We start from the raw sequence: 25633 nt of genomic DNA, 5'->3' as shown, positions 1-25633 counted from the left end.
GGAGAGTGAAAAAATAACCCCCTATACTCCCCGTGCAAACCCCCATTTTACAAGAGCTACATATATGTGCGTTTTGTAGAGTTATATAATGGGAAGGAGCATAGATATTCATATTATGTACAGTACAGTACATATGTACAGTACATATACATACATTCATAGCACATTCAGTGGGCTCCATTATGGTCATCTCAATGGTGTTGCTTGGCTTGAAATTAGAAAGGCTTCACCGCACGATTAGTTGGTCACAAACAAATTAATTAAACTGAATCAATTGGTTTTATTCTTGTCTTTTTCTACCATACCATGTCATCGTTTATTCTCGCCATATCGCAATGCTATTATATATGGGGAGTCCCTCTTTGGTGCCATTCAACCAATATAATTTTCCATTAAAACGCTTGAGTGGGGTCTCTGGCCATTTCTTACATTACAATTGGCGTTTTTTTTGTGTGTTATACTTTTCGATTTGTGGTCTCCTTTTTGCTACACAGTCCCATACTGTACGTGTGTGTGTGTGTGTCTAACTTATTTTACTCAACACTTTTTATCGTCATTATTAACGCGAGAGCAATTAGGTTCCATTCTGTTCAATTGAATTGAAATTTATTATTATTGTCGCATGGTTTCTGTTTGCCTCTCTCTGCCATTTGCCCTTCATACACCACCCCCTCCCTATATAGAATTTTCGTGAACTGTCGTGCCTGAATTTTCTCTCTATTTCTACTGTGCTATGCTATGTAAGCTATATATTCCTTTTTTCGCCCTTGTGCACAACAAACAATTGTTGCGAGAAAGGAAAAATAACCACCAATGTGAGCAAAGAGAAAAAAGGAGAGAGAGGATGAAAAGGAAAATTTATATTAATTGTTAGAGATTACAATTTTCTTACGATTGTAGAACTTATAATATTCTCTTACAATCGAAGAAATTTGCACACAAGGAGAACGACAAAAGTCTAAATAAAATTTTTCAACCCCCAAACATTTTGCTCTTTTGCCTAAAAATTAATTACTTCGTGCTTGTATAATGTTTTTTGATGCTGGCAAAACTCCTATTACCAATCGCCAGACTTTCTCTCTAATGTTAATTTTAATAGCATAAAATTTTAATTGTCAGCATTGAATTTATTTTTGCAGATTTATTTCAGCACGTTTCCATCTGTTTGGATATTTTGCTTGTATTCGCATTGATCGTCATTTGGCAATCCACTTTTAGTATTCTATTATTTTATAGCTCTTACTCACAGGATTACAGGAAATGTTTTTAATTTATATATTAGATGTGTAGCATCTGTAGTGAAATCCTTTTAAGAATTGATCAAACACTCCTTTACATAGGTACCTACCTACAATATTAATTTTAATTGTTTCGTGTATCCACGTGTGATCACTTCTAGACCTAGATCTAATACCATGAAGAATTATCATGAAGAAAGTTAAAATAAGAACGACAAACGTTAGAATAAAAGAAATAGGGAAAATATAAAAATTTATATAAAATGTTAGAGGCATCAAGCATTTTAGAGTTTTACAATGAAATATGTACACAAAATCCTTTTCCATAATCCATCTTCAATGCTTAAAAAAACAATAATTTGAATAGATTTCTGGATTTGCACTTCTGATGGGCACTTACTCTTTTTTCCCTAATTAATAATTAATTAATTAAAAATGATTTTCAATATTTTATTTTACAGTAACAAAAGCATTTGTTTTCATGTGAAGAAATGTAGTGTAAGAATTTCTTTCCACAATGTGGTAATATACCTACTTTATTATATTTATAATGAATGACTTACTACTTAGAAAAGATATTTTTAAAATATATACAATGTTTGTAAGTCGTTGACAAAAAAAAACAGCAGAAAAGTAAAATTGTGAGACAAGAAATGAATGAAACAAATGATTATTGGCAACAAGAGAAATGAAAAACACTTTGGGTTTTTTTTTTACTTTAAATTTTTTTCTTCACAAACCTCCTCATCAACTCGTGTGTTTAGTGAAAAATGTTGATAGGCCTGACGTGAAAATTTCCCCCATAATGATGACTTTTCTCTGAACAAATCAAACGACACGAGCAGGGGGCAATAGGGAAAAAAAAAGAAAATGTGAGGTAGATAGATGGGAGGTGGGTGATGGGAGAAAAAAAGTGTGAAAATCTTTATTTATATACAAACACATTATCTCCTTCTGTTTTATGTAAGTAAATTCCCCTCTTCCGTAAGTTTTTTTTTTGCCTTTTCATTTTTACGCCCATCATTGAAATTTTCCGAGAGAAGAAGATATATATGTAGGTATGTATCTTTCAGTATTTCTAAACTGCCTCCTGAAATATCACGTCGTGAATGTATAGTTAAATGATTTTGTATGAAGTGATGTGACAACAAATTAATTTTTTCTTTGATGTGTTTTTTTTTTTCACATCACGCACGATTGACTGCGGGAGGACCGTGAAAAATTTCAATCTCGCACCCATTTGAGAGAATTAGATAAATAATTAATTGACTCCCAAGGATAATCCCGCGTAGTGTATTTGTAGAATTTCAATTTGAAATTTAAATTCTCACATCTATGTATATTGTTTGATTTATTAAAACTCCCCCACATACTTTATACATATAATGCATGATGAAATATATTTTTACACCTCACCGAATGTCATCTCATATGTACCTACCCGGATTTCTTTCTTCTGTGAGAGTTTTTCGATGAAAAAAAGAAAAAGTTTCGTGAGTTTATAAATTTATGAATTATTGCTTCATATACACGTCGAATTTAATAAGATGATATAGATGGATGAGTGAGAAAAAGTTCAGTTACGTCCCGAAGAGAAGACGCGAGATGAAGCACGAGAAAAAAAGAGGTAGAATTATTAGCGGAAATGATGAATAGCCTTCCCACATTGAATAAAATTTCAACACTTGCCCGACACACTATGTCATTTAAATTTACGTAACTTATATTAACCTATTTCATTATAGGATCGAATAAAAATTATCGTGATCTTTCGTAAATTTATTTTTTTGCCTTCTCACATCATGCGTTGATATCAACAATAATAATGTAAAATGTCTGGGGTGCCAGGAGGTCAGCAGCAGTTGTGTAGGATTTTCTGATTAACAGCCATACATTACAAATCTCCTATAATTTTTTTTTTAATCTCAAAAGGAACTCAATTCAACTTAAAAGAAATATTAGGAAATGTAATTTTTCAGCAAACAATGAGTAGAATTCAAACTCAGCTCATTTAAGGCTCCTTAAGCCGGATCTTAGTTTGATTGACTAGTCTTAGGTTTTTTTTAATGCCAAACTTCTATGGTTTGAAGTTAAGCTCTTGGTTTTTGGTGATTTTACCAATTTTGATGCGCTTTGATGATCTACATAAATATACGCCTAACCGTCTTCATTCAGTCTGACCTAATTTTAAAACCAGCCTACAACAAAAGAGACTTAAAGCAAACACCTTAGCTTAAACTTAAGAAAAACTTTAGCCTAATTTAAAAACATAAATTCGATCTTTAAAAAAATTCACCGGGTCTAAACAAAGGCCTAGCGTAAAAAAACCTTAAATATAGCTTTATAAACCTGTTTGGGAAAACTTATCTAACTTTAAAAAAAAATTAAGCCTTCCATAAAATATTAAGTCTGACTTAAATTTATGTCGGACATAATGTATGAACTTTCATGTCTTATAACATTTTCTTTCATTGCTGGCAAATCATTCCGTATCAATTAACCTGACTTAATAATCACCAGATGCTATGAGAATTCTCTGTTTTATTTTTTGCGCGTCTGAAAACGCTAAATTTTTACAATTAATTCACATATAAGAGAAACCTGAGACAATTCGAATGTGTATATGTATTTATATTTTCCCGTGTTTTTTTTTCTCTCTCCCCCCATATTCTTAATTTGCGCAATTTATTTTCTGTGAGGCGGGAACGAAACTTTTGAAGCAAAAACAACACCAAAAAAGTTTAGTTTTGTTTCTCCCACTTTAATTCCACGAATCCACCCAATTAAGATTGAAAGAAATATAACCCTCATGCTACCATGTTTTCAACTTTCCTCTACATTTTTTTTGTTGGCAGAAGGTATTTTTGCTGAGGGATACAATGCACATACATACATACTATGTGTATGTAGAAGTATATCCTTAAAAGCCAATTTATTGTATTGGTTGATTAAAAACTTTTCATTTTAAATATTTTTATTTATAAGAAAAGTTTCATCTTTTCTTCATTTTTTTATAACATCGAAATAAATGTCCATATTTTAATATTTAATTTAAAAAAAATCGATTTTTCCTAAGGTCTATCAGACAGTAGTTTTTTTTCTATTATCTTATTATTTTTTTCTTTAATATTTTGCCTTTCCAAAATTTATTTTTCCCATCCATATTAGAGCTTAAAAAAATGCAATTTGATCAGCAGTGATTAGGGGCTAGAATGAACTAGCATTTCTATGTTATTATTTTATAACTATACCATATTCTTTATTAAAAAAAAAACTAATATTACCTATATTTCAATTGGCTTTTTCATCCAAGTTTAAAAAATAATGTAGTTTGAGTTTTATTTTGTGTGCTCCTCTTCTTTTCACTGAAAATCCCTTTCAGAAAAGTTCAACATTCCAACCAAAAGTCATTTGTTGCAATCTATCTTCACCATATTTCATATTATTTTTCCGTTTTTTTTCTGCCCAAACTCAAAGTCGGGGTGCTAACCTTTTTTTTGTTATTGGTGTAATTCTGGCATATTGTGGATGCAGAGGTTGTGCAGTGTGTTGTGATACATATTATATACATAATGTAGGTATATATTATATATTGTACATTCGTAGTCTACTGTACCATGTGGAGTTTCTTTTATTTTTTTTTCTTAACTTTTTCTAAGATTTGGATGAAGCTTAAAACTTCTTGGCAAAGTGTTTTTGTATGGCTCATTGGTATAGAACAAAAGTTTAACTCTATTCTGCCGCAGCTAGGAAATTTAGAAATACACCATTGGTGCTTAAATGGTAAAAAACAAGAAGATGGTGGTGAATAGAAGAATATTTTTTTTCCTCCTCTTCTACATGCTTCGTTTGTGCTCCAGCGATTGATTGTGGAGGTGCTAGAAGAGGAGGGCATGTCTTTAAGTGATAGAGACAGGGGTTCCTCTATGAATGGCATGAACCTTTAAAGAGAATTGTGATCGTACATCTTGAAGATGGGCAACAGGGACAAGTAGAAAAAAATAAAGAAGAACCATCATTGGCTTGTTGTTCAACATGGCTGTATTAGCAGGCGTGAATTCAAACAGACATGTACCAGCAAAAAGCAGAAAATATTTCCAATCACTCACAATATAATCGACGATGATTGAGTGAATTAACTTCAATGATTCCTTTGCATAATAACAAACTGTGAAAATTTTTATTTACTCCAATTCTCTCGTTCCTTTCTCTCTCCACGCGAACCCCATTCTGCGTCTTTCAACATTGGTGTTTTATTTAAATATCCATTATTTTGCCTTCATGAGTTTCTTTCCCACTAAGCTCATGGGTGCTCGAATGTGGTAAATTATTGGATGTATGTTTATTTGAAGCACACAATGAAGGAGGCCTCTTGATGGAGAAGGCCCCTATGTGGTTTAATTGATATAAATTAAGGTATATCTTTCTGCTGAATCTCTTCGTTGTGCGCACTCGAGGAGAATTGAGTAGAGTATATTCCACTGATGACGATCTCTCCACATATATACTGCACTGATGATGATGGCATATCCAAATGTTACACACTTTACTGACTTTTTTTCTTGATCTTTCATTTCGCAGCTTTCATAACGCGTAATATATAACAAAATATTGCATATCTATATAATATGTATTTTATTTGACTTTTTAATGGCGGTATATTAATTTGAAAGAAAAAAAAATAAAGAATTTTAGGACTTATATTGATTAGATCACTTTTTACATTTTTCATTGCTATTTTTGATTATTTTAAATGATTGTTAATTGAATATTATTTAGAGTAATTGCATATTAGTTTAGTTTAGGGAATTTTGCAAATTTTAACTTATTGTAAAATTAAATTCCAAGTGGATGTTTTATTTCAAGTCCCAAGTAGACGTCTTTTGAACATTTTATGTGCGTAGGGGTTTTCTATTCTACTTCTTTGCGTGTTTTTTAATTAGGAACTTGATCTCTCGATACCATACGAGAGGTTCTCTGTGGGTAAGGAGAGGGCAAAAATTCTTTTTAATGCTTCAGACATAGGCGGTGTGTGTGTAAGAAAAAAAAATGATGAAGAATGAGAAAAAAAAATTTGATAATAAACTCGCATGCGTGGCCTGTTTTTATTGCTTGTGATTGAGCCTCTTTTCCTCCTTCAAACTCGCTGTGTTGTATAGGAGAGAGAACTCTTTTTGGGTTTGATGTTTATACATAACATATCATACTTGGTATTTTCTTCATTTATACCAATGAGCCCAATGAGACGTGATGCGTGAGATCATCATGCCTCACAGCAATGGCTTGTAGAGGGAAAATTAAATAATTTATTAGTTTATACACACATTAATGTAAAATGATGTGTTACAATTAAGCACTAGTGCCTTTTTGTCATTTCACACAGCAACTTGGACATGGGGTGTTATTTATCTAAATACATAATAATGTTGTATAAGATATACATACTACAGACAGTATGGTATGAGCTAACAAGTTGTTAAAAATTTATGTTAATTTTTTTTCTGTCGTAGCGCCAATAGAATGATATTTTGGCAAATACCAGTGACTGTGATCAATAGATTCTTTGCTGATATGTTTCTTTTTTTTTTCTTGGTTGTTTACAGATCCATCGTTGGCATCGGGACTACACAAGGACAATGACACAGCACCATCTGCTGCCCCACACACGGAATACTCCATCAATTGCCCCCAATGCCACTTAGGGTTGCCAGGCTTTCAGGCATGGAAGGAGCATGTGGAATGCGCCCATCCGATGGGTGAGAAATCACCCCATGAGGCCGGCTCACCCAACCATCAACCGCCAAATCATCGGCACCACCACTCTGTGACACCTTCACCACCTCTGGCACTGGCCACTTCCTCCGCGTCGGCCACGGGTACCTCAATGCTGCAAAAGACGCCACTCCTGACGTCATCTGCGTCACCGTCGTCAGCGTCCATTTCAGTGAAGAGTGAAGAAGGTGGTGGGCGTTCAACAAGTCCCAGTTCCTCACTCGATGGGCCCCACGCATGCGTCCAGTGCTCCGCCTCGTTTCAGAGTCGTGATTTGCTCGAAAAACATGAATTGCTCCACTCACCGAATGGAACTGTGGTATGTTTTCTCTCTTCTTCATCTCTCCGTGTGCTCTTTTTTTTTGCCTTCCTTCTGCACTTGTGAGCTTTTTTTTTGTCCTCATCATCGTCATCACCGTCATCGTCCTCCGATAGTCTCATCTTTCCACCCATTTGCCTTATGTAACAAACCTCACAGACTTTTCCCTGACATTCCATTGTCCCCTTGGCGGGTGGTGTGGGTGAAAATTGGGCATCTTAAGGAGACACAGTCTCTCTTTAATACATCACATAAAATAGTTTTTTATCTCTGCTTCTTGACCATTGTCCTACAGAGAGGATTGACACCCTTTTCCATATTGTCCCAAGGACATGTGAACTCTCAATGTACATACTTTTACGTAAAATTCTAATACTGCTAGCTAAATGTTGATTAAAAATTCGAAGCGAGACAGCTTTTATATAATTTTTCAATATTTTATATTTATGGTTTTGATAAATCAATAATAAATATCTTAAGAATCAGATTCACCAATTCATTAAAAATATTTTATAAAAAAAATTTTGGAGTACAAAAAATTATGTTGCTATTTAAAAAAATACCTACTGGCTCTTAAACTATTTATTCAGTTCTTAAGTCCCCTTAAAATTTTAGAATTATAATTTAAGTACATATTAACAATCAATCTAACATTACTTTCATTAAAAATTTTATCAAACAACTTACTTTTTATACTTTTTAGCGTCATCTTAAATTTTGCTATCTCACATTTTTCATTTTTGATCTACACTATGATTAGCCTTATTTTTAACTCTATCAAATGCAGAAAGCCTACTCGGTTTTCAACATAACTAAAAAAAAACAATTCATTTTTTTTGAATATTTATATATGTATTTATTTAACTGAACTATAATTCATAGTGATTCAGCTACAAATCATTTTATATGACTGGATGTATTTTTTTGTATAATGGTTTAGCAATATTTCATTGATAAGATTGCTACTTAAAAAAAATTTACCTTCAGACTATACGAGCTTATTTACAGTCTCACAATTAAGTCAGCAATACTATCAATTTGATATTTTCAATTTATATGTGCCATGAGAGGAATACTGAAAATTTTAATGAAGTCACTCAAATATCTCATCTAAACTGAAATGGTGTGTTGGAAAACAATATTTGTATATTATGTACAGTACTGTACATAATGTATCGCTCAATGATGGAGAAGGGAGATCGTATGTGTATGTTTAGTATCAAAAAAATTAAATGAGGACAAGGGAATTTTAATGTTCTGATTTCACAAAAGTATGGCTGATAAATTTGCTTTTTTTTATTCGTCCTTTCCTACATAGAAAAATATCAATTTTTTTTTAACTAAAAGCTCAGTAAAATGAAATCTAAAGAAGAAAAAAAAAAGATGTCATCGGTTATGTTCATTGAAATGTAGATGAGACCACGAAATATGAAAAATATGGTTTAATTTGTATTCCTATTCTTTGCTCTCTGTGCTGTGCTGTTTTTTTTTATTCTAACACGGGAAACTCACAATTGGACATCACATGGGAGCGTGTGTGCTTAATGTGTTTTAATATTAAAGAAAAAAAATCGTCGCTATTTTCTCTCCTCCCTGTGTGACGCGTTTAAACTCAAAATGGGAAGTATGTTTGATAGAGAAAACCAATTCTTATCACGGTATACTGTGTGTTATCAGTACAACAAAATGTGTATGGCGCAGCACAATAAATTTGTACATAGTCTCCAATATATAAACGCCCACTTTCTGCATTTTTGTTCTTTTAATACTCATTTTTCCCTACATATAAATCACTTCCAAGTCATGCATTTTATCTTATCAAAAGAAGGTTGATTAACAAGTTCACAGGAAAAGAATTTCTCATCTTTCATGGGTTCTTTGTGAGATTTTCTTTCCGACATTTTATTAAATATATATTTTTCATTATTATTTCAAAAATAAAATAAGCCTCTTATAGAGCTATTCAGTGGGTGTAAATAAGATTAATTTAGAATAATAATAATTATAATAATTCTTTATTCATTTTTTTAATAAATTAGTAACTATTAGGTAAAATAAAAATCTAAGATTGAACTATCTCCTTTAATCTACTCTAAGTAGATCGTTTATTATTTCAATTCATTTACAAAAAAATTGTGGTCCATTTTAAAAGTTTTCGGAACTTTTTTGTGATGTGTGTAAAGCACAGTGAGTACATACATAACATACATATGTATGTAATGTACGTATGTACATATGTAGCGACGGTATGTAAATTTAAAGTCTAAAACCAGGAATTTAGATTTTTTTTCTGTACAACATGGTCTCTGTACTCATTTTCTAGAGCATCATGTGAGAATGATACAAAGGATTGAAAGTGTTTTCATATTCGACCTTAATTTGAAATCACACTTTGCGATAACCTTTTGAGAACTTTCGTGTCATTTACACTCACATCACAAAACGATAAAATTTTAATTATTTCATAGACATATTAACTGCTGTGTGTGCAATTAGATTCCAGGAGATTTAATTAAAATCTTTGGGCTACCCGAAAGATTCCACTATGTGTGTGTAATGTGTGGCGGTATATGATGTTATTAAGAGTTGAGAGTTATGTACTTATACATTAAATTCATTGACGTATAATGTAAATTTCCTAAAAAAAAAAGAAGCATTTTGGGGAATATTGAAATTTTTGTTAAACCTCTTTCACCCTCCAACTCATATCTATTTCAGCTCTGTCAATATAATAATTAATTTTATTTGAGGTCAGATACCTTATAACATCGAACTTTTTGACCAACAAATATGAATAAAGGAAAAATTTTATGATGAAGTTTCTTAATCAGGAATGTCTCCAACACACACAGAAGGTTATCAAATAAGACTTAAAGAAACTGTTGACTTTTTTGTTTTAACATTTAAATTGAATGTACGCACACACGTTGTTTTTGACTCTTCTTAGACTCTATACGTTTTTTTTTTAATTGAGAAAAAAATAGAATTTTTATTTTAAAAAAAGTATTTGCTCCTCGGAGATGAAAAGATGAAAATTCTTAAATTTTGACTCAAAAATTTATTTGAAAATTGCATCCATAAAATTCTTAGATGAAAGGTATAATCGTTGTAGCTTTTTAGGCATCTTTTTGAAAACTTTTTTTTTTCATCAGGAATTATTATGAAAAAATTAAAAATTAAAATTAAATTAAAAATTAAATTATGAGGAATAAAAAGCTTTTTGGTTCTATTTGTTACGGAAGTCTATGAAATATCTCACATCGACTTTAAACAATTTCAATGTTCGCAATAATCAATTGCAGTAGAACAATGAATTCTTTATTAGCTTCCATGTGGCATTCTGTTCTTTCCATCGCTCACCATGCTCACCATATAATCCTCCTAACTTCATTTAGATTGAACTATATATCATTTAACAAAAGCAGAATAAAAACAACGTTTCAATAATAGTAAAAAAAAAAAACTCGGTTTAAAGGAGAATTTTCAATTGAGAGACGCATCTATGTGAGAATTTGATGTTCATATATGATCATGGATATATAGATGAGGGATGGAGTTGATGGCTAATAAGGAATAATATTTCACTCAATGAGGCAGTAAAAATTAAAAGTCATTAGTAACGTGCATCACACACAAATTAAATGAAGCAACATTGTTAATTAATCTGGAAGGAAAAGAAGAAAAGAGAATTCATATAGAGAGTGTGAGGGATGTATTAAACACGGCCACAATATCAGTGTTGTTTGGTGATCACGAGAGGCAGAAATGAGAGGAACAAAAATCAAATTGAACGAGGGAAAGTATATGGACAAGAGAAAAAAAAAGAAATACTGTATAGAACAAAGTAGAGGTCATTGCACTATTTTTTTTTACAAATTAACAATTTATTTCTTTTCTGGTATTTTCCACCACTCTCCTATCTATTCAACACCCACTAACTAAGCCCATAGTTGATGCTTTTGTACAGCGTTGTTAAAAAAAAGCAGTTTAATTGTAAACTGTTTGATAAGTTGTGCAATAATAAATTGAATGCTTTCCATCATTAGGTAGGAATTAGAATAGAATGTTGTACGTTTTATCAATTTATTTAATAGTCTAGACTTTTGAGGATAAAGTAAGGGGGGGGAGGGTAAAAAAATTAAAGAGTTCTGAAAGCAACAAAATTACTTAAATAATATTTATGTAGTTTTTCGTCATTTAACCAAATAATAAAAATCCTCCTTTGTGGCATTTCAATAGTTTCTTTCACCTCCTTCAAATGTGGTGGAATTTCGGACTGTCACAGAGGAATTTTAAGAAATAAATATTTTTTCTCTAATTTTACTTTCACCCCATCGAGAAAAATTCTTATAGTCGACAATTAACTTACTCTATCTGAGATTTATGTTCACTTTGTCTTTTTTTTACCGCCTCTAGGCTGATGGTGTGCGCGCATTGTAGGATACCTAACTGAAAATTCAAAAATTCTTTGTCTGCTGCAATGGGAATTTTCTAAATTTCTTTCTAATTGAAACCTTTTGCATGTAATATACCTTTTGAAGCACACGAAATATAGGGAATGTGCTGGAAGAATAATTATATTTAAAAAAAAAAAGAAATGTTGCATTTAAGAAGGAAAAAAATTCAAGACATGTTCTTTCAGAAAACACCGCAGAAGTGATTTTTTTTGTAAAAAGGAGTTGAAAGAATTCTTTAAGTTGATTTTCTTTTTCAAATTCATGTGAGATTTTTTTTTTGGGTCTGTTATGTATATAATTTCTCTGTGGCGTTCTTCTAAAAATATACCCAACATGTTGGTATTCCACAGAAGCATTGGACGCACCTGTCCGTGTGTTTTTCCCGACTTTCAATCTCTGTATAAAGATTTCCTTTACACAAAAGGAGGGATGGTATCTCGAGTGTTTCTATTTCTTTTTTTTTCTTGTTGTTTTCCAAGATTTCTTTTGACGTGATTTTCCTCCGAGAGATGTAACTCATTTTATAGTGTTATCTTGTGTGTTTTATGTTGCTTTTGATGAGTCTCGTGCGCCTCTCCGTGTATAATGCCTTTGATTTGTGCTTTTGTGCAATCCTGTCCTTGGATTTGAGACATGATGGCATCCTCAACATACATAGAGAATGCATATAAATACATATGTACATAGTACATGTCCCCAATTTGATTGGTGATGAGACAAAAGGTGGGTTTGTAATCCATCTTTCCAAATAAATCTCACATGACTATTAATAGTAGGTACTATAGTATGAGAGATGAAGGATACTGGTGAGTGTGGAAGCGAGTGACAAGTCTCACACTGTTTAGGTGAAATAAATTCACAAAAGGCAGGAGAAATATACAGTAAATTGAATTTTCCACAAGATTTCCCTTGAGGATTTTTCATTCCTTTTTTGCTTTTGCCCTCTATGTACACTTCACCTTCCTTTTGCATATACATCATATATGTATGTACATATGTGATTATTTTCTATAAATATCCAACCAATTTCTCCAATTGTATGTTGTATATGCGATGTGTTTTAAGAAATGAAAAAGGAAATGTGAAAGAGATACGACGCGCAGGAGCGCGAGTTCAAGCTATATGGATTTAGTTTGCTTTTGAAACAATGTTAGATGCTGGAAATAGCAACAATTAGCAGTAATTTCAAAATTGCCACAGAGTTTTCTTCTCTTGCATAAATAGAGGTTCCTCTATATACGTACTATTCTTCTTGTAGAATTCTAAAAAAAAAAACCCTCGCCACATATATTTAATTTTCTTTTTTTTTTCTCAACACTCTTACACCCTTCCAGAGCTGTAAGACTTGTCACAAAGTCTTTGCTAATGTCTATAGACTTCAGCGTCATATGATAAGCCATGATGAGTCAGCGCTCCTGAGGAAATTTAAATGTACTGATTGCGATAAAGCATTTAAATTTAAGCACCACCTCAAAGAACACGTGAGAATACATTCGGGCGAAAAGCCATTCGGATGCAATAACTGTGGCAAACGCTTTTCCCATTCGGGCTCCTACTCTAGCCACATGACATCAAAGAAGTGCATCAGTATGGGTCTCAAATTGGGTACTGCTGGTATAGCTGGGTCACGCTCAGGACGCGGTGGGGGTGATAAGAACTCCAATAGTATCTTGGCAGCTGCACAGAAACGTGCACAAATGTTTCATCAACCACTCCTTGCCGGTGGACTTCATAATAACAACAATTCAACAAATTCCAATCACAATGCCTTCCTGCCGATCTTGCCAAAGTACAGTAACAACTACGACGCCATGAATGTGGCCATTTTTGCTTCCTTCCAAAATCCCTTCTACTCAATGGCGGCACTTGATCCACGCAATGCAGCTGCCTTCAATCCATACAGTTTGCAACGACTCCTTGAGCTAACGGCTGCTGGGAATCAACATCAAACCTCCATTGAGGCCCTCCTGAAAGCATCGGCAAGTCAACGATCTAGTGAAACAAAAACACCAAGCTTACATTCCGACCCTGAGGATATGATTGAAGAAGTTACGGAAGACAATGCCGACGATGTACCAAAATTAGTGATGGACATCGATGAGAAGGGTAGTGAGAAGAGTCAATCGGATAGTCAAATTTGTGGGAATGCAATGAGTCAGTATCACAGCAGTTGTGATGCTAGAAATACCGTGTCTGTGACACCACCATCAATGGAACAGGATACACAGTCGCGATCCAATGGCTTTCCCCCGGAAACATCAACTGTGGACGAACGACAGAATCTCCAGTGTCAACATTGCGATAAAACATTTAATCATCGCACGGAACTGGCGCAACATGAAAAAGTTCTCTGTGGTTCTATTATGTTTCGCAAACATGATAGTCTTGCAGAACGAGTGGCGGAAACAATGGCTCTCACGAGCTACCTAGCAGCTGCAGCATCAGGTAGTGAGGATGACACTGAAGATAGGGATGCAAAAGTGAATGCCGAAGGGGAACGCAAGGTGAGGGTACGAACGGCAATTTCGGAAGAACAGCAGGCTGTCCTCAAGGAGCACTATGCCGTCAATCCTCGTCCAAGTCGTGAAGAGTTTCGATCAATAGCTGCACGCTTAATGCTAGATCCACGTGTGGTACAGGTGTGGTTTCAAAATAATCGATCACGTGAAAGAAAATTGAATAGCATTGGAATGATGAAACAACCATTTACACGTGCGGGATCACCACCTGCATTTAATTCCACGGGGACCATTGATTGGGATCAACCACTGGATTTGTCACTAAAAAAGGATACACGAGAATCTCAGGTAAATTGTCAAGAAAATCTCAACTTTTCTTGCTAAAACATCTAATATATAAATCAATTAATTTTGCAAATTGTATAGGTACATGATGCAGCAACACCATCGAACTCACCAAGATATGGAACTGTACCACTTCAATCGACAACAGGTCAAGAGGAAGTAATGAATCTCAGTCACAAATCATCACGAAGCCCAACACCTTATCGACCATTGCACCTGTATGGGGCAACATTGAGTAACAGAATGGATGCATTGGTGCGCCAAACACCGTCCCCGAATGAAGCTGTACCTCGTCATACACCCTATGTTCTTCCTAGTGCTGCCCTAGGGCTTGTACCAATGGAACGCCTTTTGCAGATGACACCAGAAATGGCACGAAATCCCCTATTGAGTCTCAAGGGGGAACGCGGTAATAGCCTGAGTCCAGGTAGTGAACGACGTTCGTGGAAGGATGAAGAGTCCCGGATTGATGGTGGAATCGATATGACCAATTGCTTAATAAATGCAGGTCATTCAAATAAAAGAGTGAAAATTGAACAAGAACAAGAGGGACAATTTGTTTGTGACCAATGCGATAAGGCCTTCAGTAAGCAGAGTTCACTCGCTCGTCACAAATACGAGCATTCCGGTTAGTATAAAACATAAAATCCGAATTTAAATGAAAAAAAAAGAGTATTTTTACAAGAATTTTTCTTATTTTATCGGTAGGTCAGCGACCTTACAAATGTGCCGAATGTCCGAAGGCTTTTAAGCACAAGCACCACTTGACAGAGCACAAGAGACTCCATAGTGGCGAGAAGCCATTCCAGTGTTCCAAGTGTCTAAAAAGATTCTCTCATTCAGGTTCATACAGCCAGCACATGAATCATCGGTATTCCTACTGCAAACCTTACCGAGAGTAGGGTATCCATAGGCGAGGAATTGACCCATTTTCGCGTGTAAGTCGCATTTTTTCCACAAATTTACTTTTACAAAGGAAAAACCTCCGGGAAGAACACATTTTCAGCCAGTTAAAGACGTTTCCTATGTGATGCTTTTAAATGAAATTACATTTCTTTCAATTATTAATTATCTTCTACATACTATTATTATTTTATACCTATTTAAAAGAAAAATAATAATAATTTGGCAAGTACATAAAAGAGAGAAAGAAAGATATGGTAACTTTACGAATATCATATCATAAAAATGTACTTAAGTGAATTTAATTAATAACATTTTTATTAAATGAACGCAAGTATGTGAGAAAGATCAGAGAAGAAGAATTAACATGTCGAAAAAAAAAAGATTGCCATTCCTTTTAACATAATATTATGTTTAAAAAAAAAGAGAGAAGAATTATTTATAAGATCTTTTGCCAAAATGAAAATTTGCCATTTTTTTACTTCTTAAATTAATTTTCTAGGTTAAAAAAAAATTTAGTCTTATATTACATTTACATTTAAATTGATGAAATTTTCGAAATTAGAATATGAATTAATCTTCAATCAATTACCTATTTACATATATACTTTATGAAATGGATGAGTTTAATCTATTCTTTACTTTGAATTCAATGGGTCATTGAAATATATACGAAACGAATTCACAATGAAATTATTCTTTATTTTTGTTTTGCCTTAGAATGTGACTCTTTTCTTGGTTGCCATTGTTATTGGTACCTGCATCAATACTCATTTTGTCTTTCCAAGCTTTCTTCTTTTTGCTTAAAGGCTTAGAACTTCTTAACCTATTTAATATTATTTGTTGTTTTTTTTTTTGTTTGCGAAGGGCTGGGTAGAGCAATTCCTTTATTTTTCAATTTATATACTTTTTTTTATTTTTATTTGTTTTCTATAAATTAAATATAAATTGCAAAAAAATATAAGAAATCCTTCATATTTTCCTCCACGATAAACCAAAATTAATTTCACACGTGCAGTGGTGTAGCCAGGTAGGGAGGGTATCCATAAATATTCTTTAAGTCCCGGTTCATTTTTTAGAAATCAAAATAAATTAATTAATTTGATTGTCCGAATTATTAGCTTGCCCAATACTTTTCTGGATTTTAACCAAAATTTTGAAAATCTGTTTTATTTGAATACAAGACAAAATGCCCCTCTTGCATAGATTCCTGACTACACCTACCTCTGCAAAGAACGCTATTAGGCATACATACATATATGGGTGTTGCTTTGGTCTTTTAGAGAATTAAAAAAGAAGAATAAGATAAAAAGAATATTTAAAGGGACGAAATTGCATTTTATGGGTAATTCTTGTCCGTTTTTCCTATTCTTAAACTCGTTTACTTCTCTGAAAGATGAGGAGGGATTTTTAAACCATATATGCCATATATGCCTGAATAACCACCTTGAAAATATTTTAGTATTGAATACAGAATTACTGTAGCGAATAATAAACCTATACCACAACGCAACGAAAAGAAAAGTCATCGAACTAAAATTAATTATTTTGAGACATCTTTGTTTTGGTATTTTGCAAATTATTAATTTATTTAAACATGGGAAAATATGACAGAGTGTATAAATTAGGAAGAGGTCTTCAGTGGTTCAGAGGAGAAGAGATTGTAAAAGAAAAAAAAAATACGAATAAGATAAAATTTTGAAAAATAATGAAACTTACACGCATATAGGATTATGTGAAAAATACGCATTTTGGACCACACGGTGTTAACATGACAATACATTTTATTCTTAAATAAATAAAAAAAAATATATACATCTTTGAAACATGTGAAAAGTGAAAGAAATTGCAAGAAAGAAAACATAACCATTTACCTATATAGTAGAAAAAAATCACCTTTGCTACTTTTTCTCCTAAAATCTTTTTCCTATCTTGTTCAGATATACGAAAAATCTTACGCCTCAGAATGTTCTTTGTTTCATAACAAAATAAAAAAAAATAAAATTAAAAGAAAATTAATAAACCAAATTTTTGCATTTAAATAGATACTGTAAAAAAATGTAAGAAAAAATTGAAAGTATTGTAAGGAATTCTAAAAAAAAAAAGCTCTCTGTATATAATTTTTAGAAATATATGTATATTCTTACCCTTTGAGAGACATTCACGTAGAATTGTAATTAAGAATGCTCAAGAATATTACAAACCAAAACTTCTCATTTTTATTTTCATTCTAAATCTTAGCCTTACGTCGCCCTCAACTACATAATTTAAAACATTTAATTGAGAGTCTTTAATAATTTCTGATTTTTTGTTGCAATTTTTAATAAAGCTGCTGAGTAAAAAAAAATGTTAAAAGAAAGTACTACCCTCTTTTAACTTCTAGATACATTACAAAGAAAAAATTTGTAAGATTCTAAAGAATCTTCTTTTAATTGAGGAAATGAAACAACGATATTTGGTGACAAATTATGACAAAGATAAACCAAAAAAAAAAATAATAAAAAGAAACCCTAATTGAGATAAAAGAAAAAAATACGAAAAATGAAGGTAATGAAATATATAACTATCTAAATTATATATTATTATGCAAATAAACACTAAAGTTGTAAAATTAAAAAAAAAATAACACAAAAGAACGTAGAATTAAGGGTAATTAATAAAATGTGTCTTTTTAATTATTAAATTTGCTAAAAAAAAAATAAATAATTGCGATTGGAAGACCTTTACCAATTTAGGAATGTGAAGAACTTTTACCATATTAGTGAAAAAAAAATGCAAGGAAATATGGGAAAAAATAAAGTCTTTTATTGATTAAAATATATTAAATTAATAAATTAGATGATGGAAGAGGGAATAAAATTAATTAAGATTCGTATTATATTGATTATATGATATTATATAGAAATACTACTACAGATATATTTACAGTTATTGTTAAAATTTTATTTAACGTAAAGAAAAAATATTAAATTTACTAAAAATTATGCAACATAAAGTACTAATCATTCCACAAGACGGATAAAACAAGTGAATGAACCTCATTTGAAATTTTACTTATTCTTACTACTGCAAAAGAAAAACAAGATTAAATAGAAAGGCAGAGGTCTAAGTGAATAAATGATAGGAACAAAAATAAATTTTAATGTTGATGCCAAAAATTAAGAAAAATAAATAAATAAAGAGTTGCCAAAAAAATATTATAGCGATAGAAAAGTAAATATTGATAGAACGATTCAGAGAAACAGTGTCAGATCTTTTTTTTTTTCAAAAAGAAAATGGTTAAGAAATTAAGAAATCGAAGGAAAATCATCGACATATGAAACAAAAATTAAATAAATTAAAAAGAAAATATTGTAACATAACAACAAAAAATATACTTATTGAAAAATAATTTTTAAAGTTCTCCCAAAGAGAATACGAAAATTAAACACAAAAGATTACGAAATACAAGAAAAAAAATTGTATTTGAACAGACAATAAAAATTTTAATTAAAAAACAAATAAAATCTTATAAAAAATTATTGAAGAAGAAGGAAAAAAATAGATGAAAGAAAATAGTTGAATTTCAGCGTCTAATTACAATTTAACATGAAAAAAAAATTATAGAATGAAAATAGATAAATTCTACACGCGCGATTTTTAATGCCTTTCATTTAACTTTAAAAAAAAATGTTCTTGTGCTATGATCAGTTTTCTAATTGTGAGAATTTTTCATAAACAAAATAAGTAATATCCTTTTGCATTTCCTTTGATTTTTCATTTCTTACATTCACCACACCCACCAAAATGAAGAGTGTAGGTAGTGAATTTTAACTGATAAAACAACGACTTGACTAAGAAGAAAGAACACCAAAAAATAAACGAAAAGTCACAAAGAATAAAAAAAAATATTATATTGATAAAAAAGGTCTCAATATAATGATTAAAAAAAAAAGAAATGGATGAATATTAAGGTTTCTAAAACAACGATTGAGAAATATTCTACGATTAATTATTCTATAAAGATTTTTACTTGGAAATAACAAAATACATTTAATAATTCTTCTTTTAACATACCTACCTTACCTACCAAAACAAACTCTTTATTTCGTAAGACTTTTTATTATTTGATGATTTTTTTTTTCATTTTAATTTTGTGCAAATTTGTTGTGCCAGAGAGTTTGGTAATTTTTTTTTAAATTACCAAAAGAATGGAGAAAGCTAGGAATCCAAAGAGAATTTTGTAAAAAGGAATTTTAAGAATTTAATAAATGAAACAATGCCATGTGGAAGAAGAGTTTTTCACGACGATTTTTGTAAGATTTACTTTTCTTCCGTAAACGCAACAACGAAATAATTTTTATTTTCATTTTTTTTTAATATTATAATACTTTGATACCAACATCTTTCTTTATTTTTTTTAAATTAATTTTATTATATTGAAAGTAATAAAAAATGATGTAATATTTAAAAAGAAAAATGAAGAAAATATTATATGTTAAGGTATTTTGTTATATATACATAAAATAATGGTAGCCAACTTAAGGGAAAAAAATTTAAGAAAAAAAATCGACAAAACTCAAAACAATAGTTATTTAAAATTATGTTTTCACCACAATATTTTTTAATATAATATTATTTTTATATGACCTTGATTTTTTTTTAAATCGTACTAGTGGGCAAGATGAAAGATGAAAATGATATAAATAAATGTATTTTAATCGATATGTCTTAATAAATTTAAAGAAAACAAATTTTATTTTTCAATCTAAAGAAAAACCAGCAAATGGGATGTTTTGAAGTCTTTTCCATGCGTGATGTTAAACTTCTCCTTCATAACATGTGTCTCACCTCAGCGGCAGAAGGGAAGAAGGAAAGGAAGTGACCAAAAAGAACATTTAAAACAGTCCAATAATTTTTTTTTATTATTTCTTTATTGATAATCTTTCACCACACCTACAGAGAATCATTTTTTAGTGATTCCCAATGCAAGTAAATGTATTGTTGGAATTAGTTTGGATGCGTAACAAACGATGGCACCCAGTGGCGTAGGACATGACAACATTTGAACCATGATGGGAAGAAGTACCTTCAGACGTTGCACCACCCCCCTGACTCCGGCCGTGATTTGTTGTATCCCAAATACGTATTCCCCCATTGGATAGGGCTGCAGCTACTTTCCGACTATCTGAACTCCATGCAATACTCTTGGTCGTTGTTGTGGCATCACAGCCCGTTTGGAATTCCATTAGTTGCATACCAGCGGCCAAATCGAAAATCCGTATGGTTGGTTCCTCTCCAGCTGCTGCCAAGAATTTACCATTGGGGCTAAAAGCAATGCTAAGGAGTGGAAGTTTGCACTCCGTAAAAACCCGCAAAAGTTTCCCACTCGTTACACACCATAGCCGAACAGTCAGGTCAGATGATCCCGTTGCCAGGTAATTGCCATTGGGATGAAAGGCAATCACATCAATATCCTGCGTGTGCCCAGCATACACCTGAAGTGGATGCTCACGATCTGTTGCCCAGAGTCGTGCTGTGGTGTCTTTGGATCCCGTGGCCAGGAGAAGGCCATTTGAACTTTCAGCTACACACCAAATGGGGTAGTTGTGCCCCCGGTAGATGCCACCGCATGTGTAATCGGATGCCTTCCACGCTCTCATTGTGCAATCTCGTGACACACTAAGCAAGAGGGGATTCCACTGGGAGAAGAGAACATCCGTAATAGGTCTCATGTGTCCTCGTAGATACGTAAGTGGTGTGTTTTGTCTTTAAGATAAAAAATTTAAAGAAGAAAAAATTGCAATTAGTTGGATGATTATAGATTTCAGTACAAAATCCTTTAGTAGAGAATAAACTTACACCCTATTTGTGGGATTTTCACGCAAATGCATCAATCTGCTGATTTCTGTATCATTATTATCTCCCTCCACCACATCGTCATCAACTTTTGCAAGATTCCACTCGCATTGACGCTCACTGAACATCCTCCAGGGGCGTCTTCCACCAAAATTGCTACTGTGCATCGACCACAGGGCAATTTCGGAATCATACGAGCTACTAGCCACGTGACATCCTCCAGCGTCCAGCGATGCACAAACTAATCTCTTGGAGTTTTCACGAATCCCAATGATTTTCACGGGTAATTGATATTTTTGCAGATTCTTCTCACATTTTCGAATATTCTCCAGTCTTGTGTTCATCTCACTGCCACCTTTTGGGGCATTTTCACCCATTGATGCTGACTGGTGTCCATCTCTTGTACAACTGTGTGATGACTCCATGTCTTCACATCCATTAACAATTCCCGATTTTGTCGTCGCACCCTCTTCATCTGATTCGAACTCCTCATTGGCAATGACATTCATGGGCAGCTCCTTTCGTTGCATATCAATGTGGAACCATACTTGGAGTGTCTGAAGGATAAGTACATGCCCATACTTTGAGAGATACCGCTTCAGGGCATACAGAGCTTGGATTGAAAGGGCAATTCGGTACTTTGTGGACCGGAATCTCGCTACAAGGGGTTCCGTTTGAATATCATGCTTACTCGTGACCACTGAGAGGGTCTCAATGAGATTCCGGAACATGTTTCGTGTTTTATAGTCATACCCACACACCTCTTCGGTGTCCTTCACAAAAACAATCTTATTTTGATGATTATCCGTGAGTTGATTGAGTAAACTATCTTCCTGCCCATTCCCCCCATTAACCCGATTACCGTCGGATGGCTCAATTGAGCCCAGAATTACGGCATTTTTCTTCAGAAAATCCGTCGCTGGCTTCCAATCTCTCCCCTTTAGCATCTCAATGTACAGATGACACAGAAGTGGTGGCAGAAGATTTTTCAGCTCATTCCGTATACTCCCACTGAGTGATTGAATGAAGAGGGAAATTTTTGAGAATTGCTGATCCACCTGAGCGGATGAGTTGATGCAGAAAACATTGGAAAAGAGGAAGGCATTCCCACGAAATATCTCCTGCTCCACATTCCCAGAGATCTGCAATTGATTCGTACTTTGTGTGTAGGTGCGACCTTTGCGGTATCTATCATCAAACTAACAAAGAGAGAAAATTCAAGCATTAGATCCTCAACTTCCTGTACACATTGACAATGAAAAATCCTTCGTGCTGCATGGAACTCGTGATACTCACAGTGTAGTTCCTCTGCTTCAAATAGGTACCAATTGAAGTTCTTACGATTTCATTTTTAGACCTCTTTGTTTTATGTACATTCAACTTATTGGATTCATCCATTTCTTTCCACTATTTTTGTGAAATTCAATAGATTTTCCGGAAATTCTTTGAGGATCTCTTTTAGTTTATTTACACAACACACAGACAAATTCAAACCACCCTGAAGTTTTGTGATATTGTGACAAAACTGTAGAGAGCCAAAAAATCATTTTTCGTGAAGGGTATTCAAAAAATTAAGCCTTTTTGGACATTTTTTCGATTATTTACATTAAATATTTGTTAACGTTTAAGAAAAAGGGTAAAAGAAAAGGAAAATTTTCTTTTTTTTGGAAATTATTAACATGCGGCTCATTTAGTCGACGATTTTTTCCCAAACTTCAGCGTGGTGCACTTGTCGGATTTTCCGTTGTTCTTGAAATCAGGTGAGCGTGTATAAAAACATTTTGCTTAATTTTATTTGCAATTTTATTTAAGAAAATGAGTGTGTCAGTCGAAATTGCGGAAATGTCTGATAGCGACGATGAATTCTCACCTGAAAATGTGCAGGCACTCATTGCCGAGGCACAAGAAACGATTAGATCAGTGAGAAATTCATTGCGTGGAAGGGAGCCATCAATTGAATATCCTCCGGCGGATGTGCCGGCTGCGGTAGTTTTGGAGGAAGTAGATGAGATAGAGCCAGTGAGGCAGGAACAGGATGCGATTGCCGTTGAAGAATTAGTCCCATGTGATCAGAGTAGCCGTGCAGAAAACTCTTCTGAACCTACCGGTAAATTATATCAATGTATGTACCTGCAAGTTTTCCTACTATTTACAAAGATAATTTTTATTTCTAGGGGCCTCAGCAAATCATTCAGACTCCTCTGCCAATGTTCCTTTGGAACCCACAAACATGAGTAGGTTTTTAACGAAAATTTTCCTATTTTATTCGTTAAATTATTTCTTTTTCTCTTGCATTTGCAGATTCTAGACAAGTTGATGATGAAGTTATTCTAATTAGTGAAACGCTCAATCCCAATCCACTTGTAATTGATCTCTGCTCACCGGATGTGCACAATATTGATCTACGACCATGTCGTGCCAGAGCAGCTACACCACAAATGCCACCATGTCGAAAGAATCAGCGGAAGCGCAAAAGTGATGAGATTGTCGAAGTTGTCACCACGGGCGATCCTCCACCAAGCAAGGCACCAGCAACATCCCAACCGAGTGGCATTCCTCCATGCGTGATCTGCTTTGAGGACATGATCAACAGACGCCCCCATTCGACAATCTGTGGGCACGTTTTCTGCCAAAAATGCATCATGACAGCCATCCAATCAACCAAGAAGTGCCCTGTGTGCCGCAAAGGACTAACCCAGAAGTCCATTCATCCTCTTTTCATGTTTTAAACGTCGAACCATCTCTCCATGTGTATTAAGAATCTTTTGTAAAACGCTCGAATGCGTAATCTGACTGAAATAAAATATACCTCTTATGTTTTCTAATTCAGGAGCATAATTTTATTTCCATATTTTATGTATAATGTACACTAATTGGTTGTATTAATTGGATCCACAGTGGGGGCTGAAAACTTGAATTCCGGAAATTTAGTCATGTCCACACCTGATCCACCTCCGTATTGCTTGGCAACTCTCTCAAGTTCCGTCTTGAGGTCCTTCTCAACTTCTGGTGTGGCATCCACGAGCTTACCACCGCTGAAAAGAACAAATCAAGTATGTACATAATTACATACATATAGCATGTTTCCGGAGTCTGAGAAAACTTACCTCTCCTTGGATTTATACTCTTGAATCTTCTTCACGAATAACGCCTGAATGGGATCCGTAACTTTTTGTGCTACCGGAGCGCACACACCGAAATTCCTCGTGAGGAATCCTCCTTTGCGGACAACCTCAGTGAATCCCTTGGTAAGCATCTGAAAGTTATGTAATCACACCATTTATCTTGAAGGACTTTGTCCATTTCTCCTGATGATTAGTGCCCAAACAGGAGAAACTTACCTTTCTTGCAATTTACTGAAGATTTCGGGCGAAAGAAAGTTAGTGAAATTGGATAAAAACAATTTTTCTGCTGCTTCTAGAATTTTTTTCTAACCTCTCCCAAAAAAACATCAAAGGATGAAACGTTTCTTTTCCGTTTTAATTACGTGAAACTAAAGAACGTTATTCACTATACATACAGTAAGTCCCCCGCATGTAACCAAAATTGGGTTTTAAATTATTGTAGGGGATCATTAAAGGTTCAAAATAAGCGTGGTCATTTCCCGGAAAAGCGCTGGGAAACCTACGAATTTTCCGATTTTCTGTTTAACCTATGTTGATTTATTTCTCAATTTATAGTAATCGTAGGATATTGCGATTGGTGTCAAATTAAAGCTATATTAATGGTTAATATTATATAATAAAACCATTTTCCAAAATGCACTAGAAGGTGAAAATTCGGAAAGATTTTCCGAACACGCATTTTTCTTTCGCCTCCCATTTCCACAATATTGCATGGGACCACCTGGATCATCCCTTATTTTGTAGTTTTTTTAATCCCCTTTCATTTGGTATAGCACTTGGTGGGGAAATCCACTGGGAAAACTCGCTACAGAATGATTTTCCATAGTTAAGCACATTTTCGCGTTGGAAGAAAAGAGATAAACGATTTCTCCTCTTTGATGTTTCCAGAATGTTCTAAGAATTCCCCTAGAAAAAAAATTGTCCATCTCTTTTTCTCCAATGCGAAAACGTGCTTAACTTTAGAAAATCATTCTGTAGCGAGTTTTCCCAGCGGATTTCCCCTGCAAGTGTTATACCAAATGAAAGATAATTAAAAATGCTACAAAATAAAGGATGTTCCAAGTGGTCCCATGCAATATTGTGGAAATGGGAGGCGAAAGAAAAATGCGTGTTCGGAAAATTTTTCCGAATTTTCACCTTCTAGTGGATTTTGGAAAATGGTTTTAATATATAATAT

The 25633-nt window shown here is 33.4% G+C and overlaps 4 protein-coding genes across 5 annotated transcripts in view; 2 read left to right on the top strand and 2 right to left on the bottom strand.

The window, feature by feature from the left end:
- The window catches only part of LOC129786768 (zinc finger protein 1), a 63193-nt gene extending 42967 nt beyond the window's left edge, over nucleotides 1–20226 (top strand). For both annotated transcript variants that reach the window (XM_055821989.1, XM_055821990.1), the window contains 4 exons: nucleotides 6842–7329; nucleotides 13121–14593; nucleotides 14672–15218; nucleotides 15299–20226. In XM_055821989.1, the coding sequence (XP_055677964.1) occupies nucleotides 6842–7329; nucleotides 13121–14593; nucleotides 14672–15218; nucleotides 15299–15492 (2702 nt within the window). In that variant the 3' untranslated portion in view covers nucleotides 15493–20226. The remainder of the gene's footprint in view (nucleotides 1–6841; nucleotides 7330–13120; nucleotides 14594–14671; nucleotides 15219–15298) is intronic.
- LOC129786769 (TAF5-like RNA polymerase II p300/CBP-associated factor-associated factor 65 kDa subunit 5L) lies at nucleotides 16312–23017 on the bottom strand. The gene is made up of 3 exons (XM_055821991.1): nucleotides 22628–23017; nucleotides 21335–22530; nucleotides 16312–21241 (listed from the first exon to the last, which is right to left on the bottom strand). The coding sequence occupies exons 1-3, from the start codon at nucleotides 22727–22729 to the stop codon at nucleotides 20446–20448; spliced, it is 2094 nt and encodes a 697-aa protein (XP_055677966.1). The 5' UTR covers nucleotides 22730–23017; the 3' UTR covers nucleotides 16312–20445.
- Nucleotides 22980–24156, top strand: LOC129786776 (E3 ubiquitin-protein ligase RNF4-like). The gene is made up of 3 exons (XM_055821998.1): nucleotides 22980–23438; nucleotides 23506–23565; nucleotides 23633–24156. Exons 1-3 carry the CDS (start codon nucleotides 23147–23149, stop codon nucleotides 24058–24060), a joined length of 780 nt encoding a protein of 259 aa, XP_055677973.1. The 5' UTR covers nucleotides 22980–23146; the 3' UTR covers nucleotides 24061–24156.
- Nucleotides 24144–24831, bottom strand: LOC129786780 (ATP synthase-coupling factor 6, mitochondrial). Its single transcript, XM_055822003.1, has 3 exons — nucleotides 24673–24831; nucleotides 24439–24587; nucleotides 24144–24366 (listed from the first exon to the last, which is right to left on the bottom strand). The coding sequence occupies exons 2-3, from the start codon at nucleotides 24585–24587 to the stop codon at nucleotides 24201–24203; spliced, it is 315 nt and encodes a 104-aa protein (XP_055677978.1). The 5' UTR covers nucleotides 24673–24831; the 3' UTR covers nucleotides 24144–24200.
- Between the last annotated feature and the right edge of the window lie 802 nt (nucleotides 24832–25633).

The sequence above is a fragment of the Lutzomyia longipalpis genome, chromosome 1, assembly GCF_024334085.1.
Source record: "Lutzomyia longipalpis isolate SR_M1_2022 chromosome 1, ASM2433408v1".
NCBI classification, from domain to species: domain Eukaryota; kingdom Metazoa; phylum Arthropoda; class Insecta; order Diptera; family Psychodidae; genus Lutzomyia; species Lutzomyia longipalpis.
Note: the sequence above shows the minus strand (reverse complement) of the source record. Positions and strands in the feature narration are given on the sequence as shown.

Excerpts from the sequence above, each read along its gene's own strand:
- LOC129786776 (XM_055821998.1), top strand. The coding sequence starts at position 23,147 with ATGAGTGTGTCAGTCGAAATTGCGGAAATGTCTGATAGCGACGATGAA. Across the intron at positions 23,439-23,505 it reads AAACTCTTCTGAACCTACCG|GGGCCTCAGCAAATCATTCA; the intron begins GTAAATTATATC and ends TTTTATTTCTAG. Across the intron at positions 23,566-23,632 it reads TTTGGAACCCACAAACATGA|ATTCTAGACAAGTTGATGAT; the intron begins GTAGGTTTTTAA and ends TTGCATTTGCAG.
- LOC129786780 (XM_055822003.1), bottom strand. The coding sequence starts at position 24,587 with ATGCTTACCAAGGGATTCACTGAGGTTGTCCGCAAAGGAGGATTCCTC. Across the intron at positions 24,367-24,438 it reads GAGTATAAATCCAAGGAGAG|CGGTGGTAAGCTCGTGGATG; the intron begins GTAAGTTTTCTC and ends TGTTCTTTTCAG.
- LOC129786769 (XM_055821991.1), bottom strand. The coding sequence starts at position 22,729 with ATGGATGAATCCAATAAGTTGAATGTACATAAAACAAAGAGGTCTAAA. Across the intron at positions 22,531-22,627 it reads TGAAGCAGAGGAACTACACT|TTTGATGATAGATACCGCAA; the intron begins GTGAGTATCACG and ends TCTCTTTGTTAG. Across the intron at positions 21,242-21,334 it reads GAAAATCCCACAAATAGGGT|ACAAAACACACCACTTACGT; the intron begins GTAAGTTTATTC and ends TTTATCTTAAAG.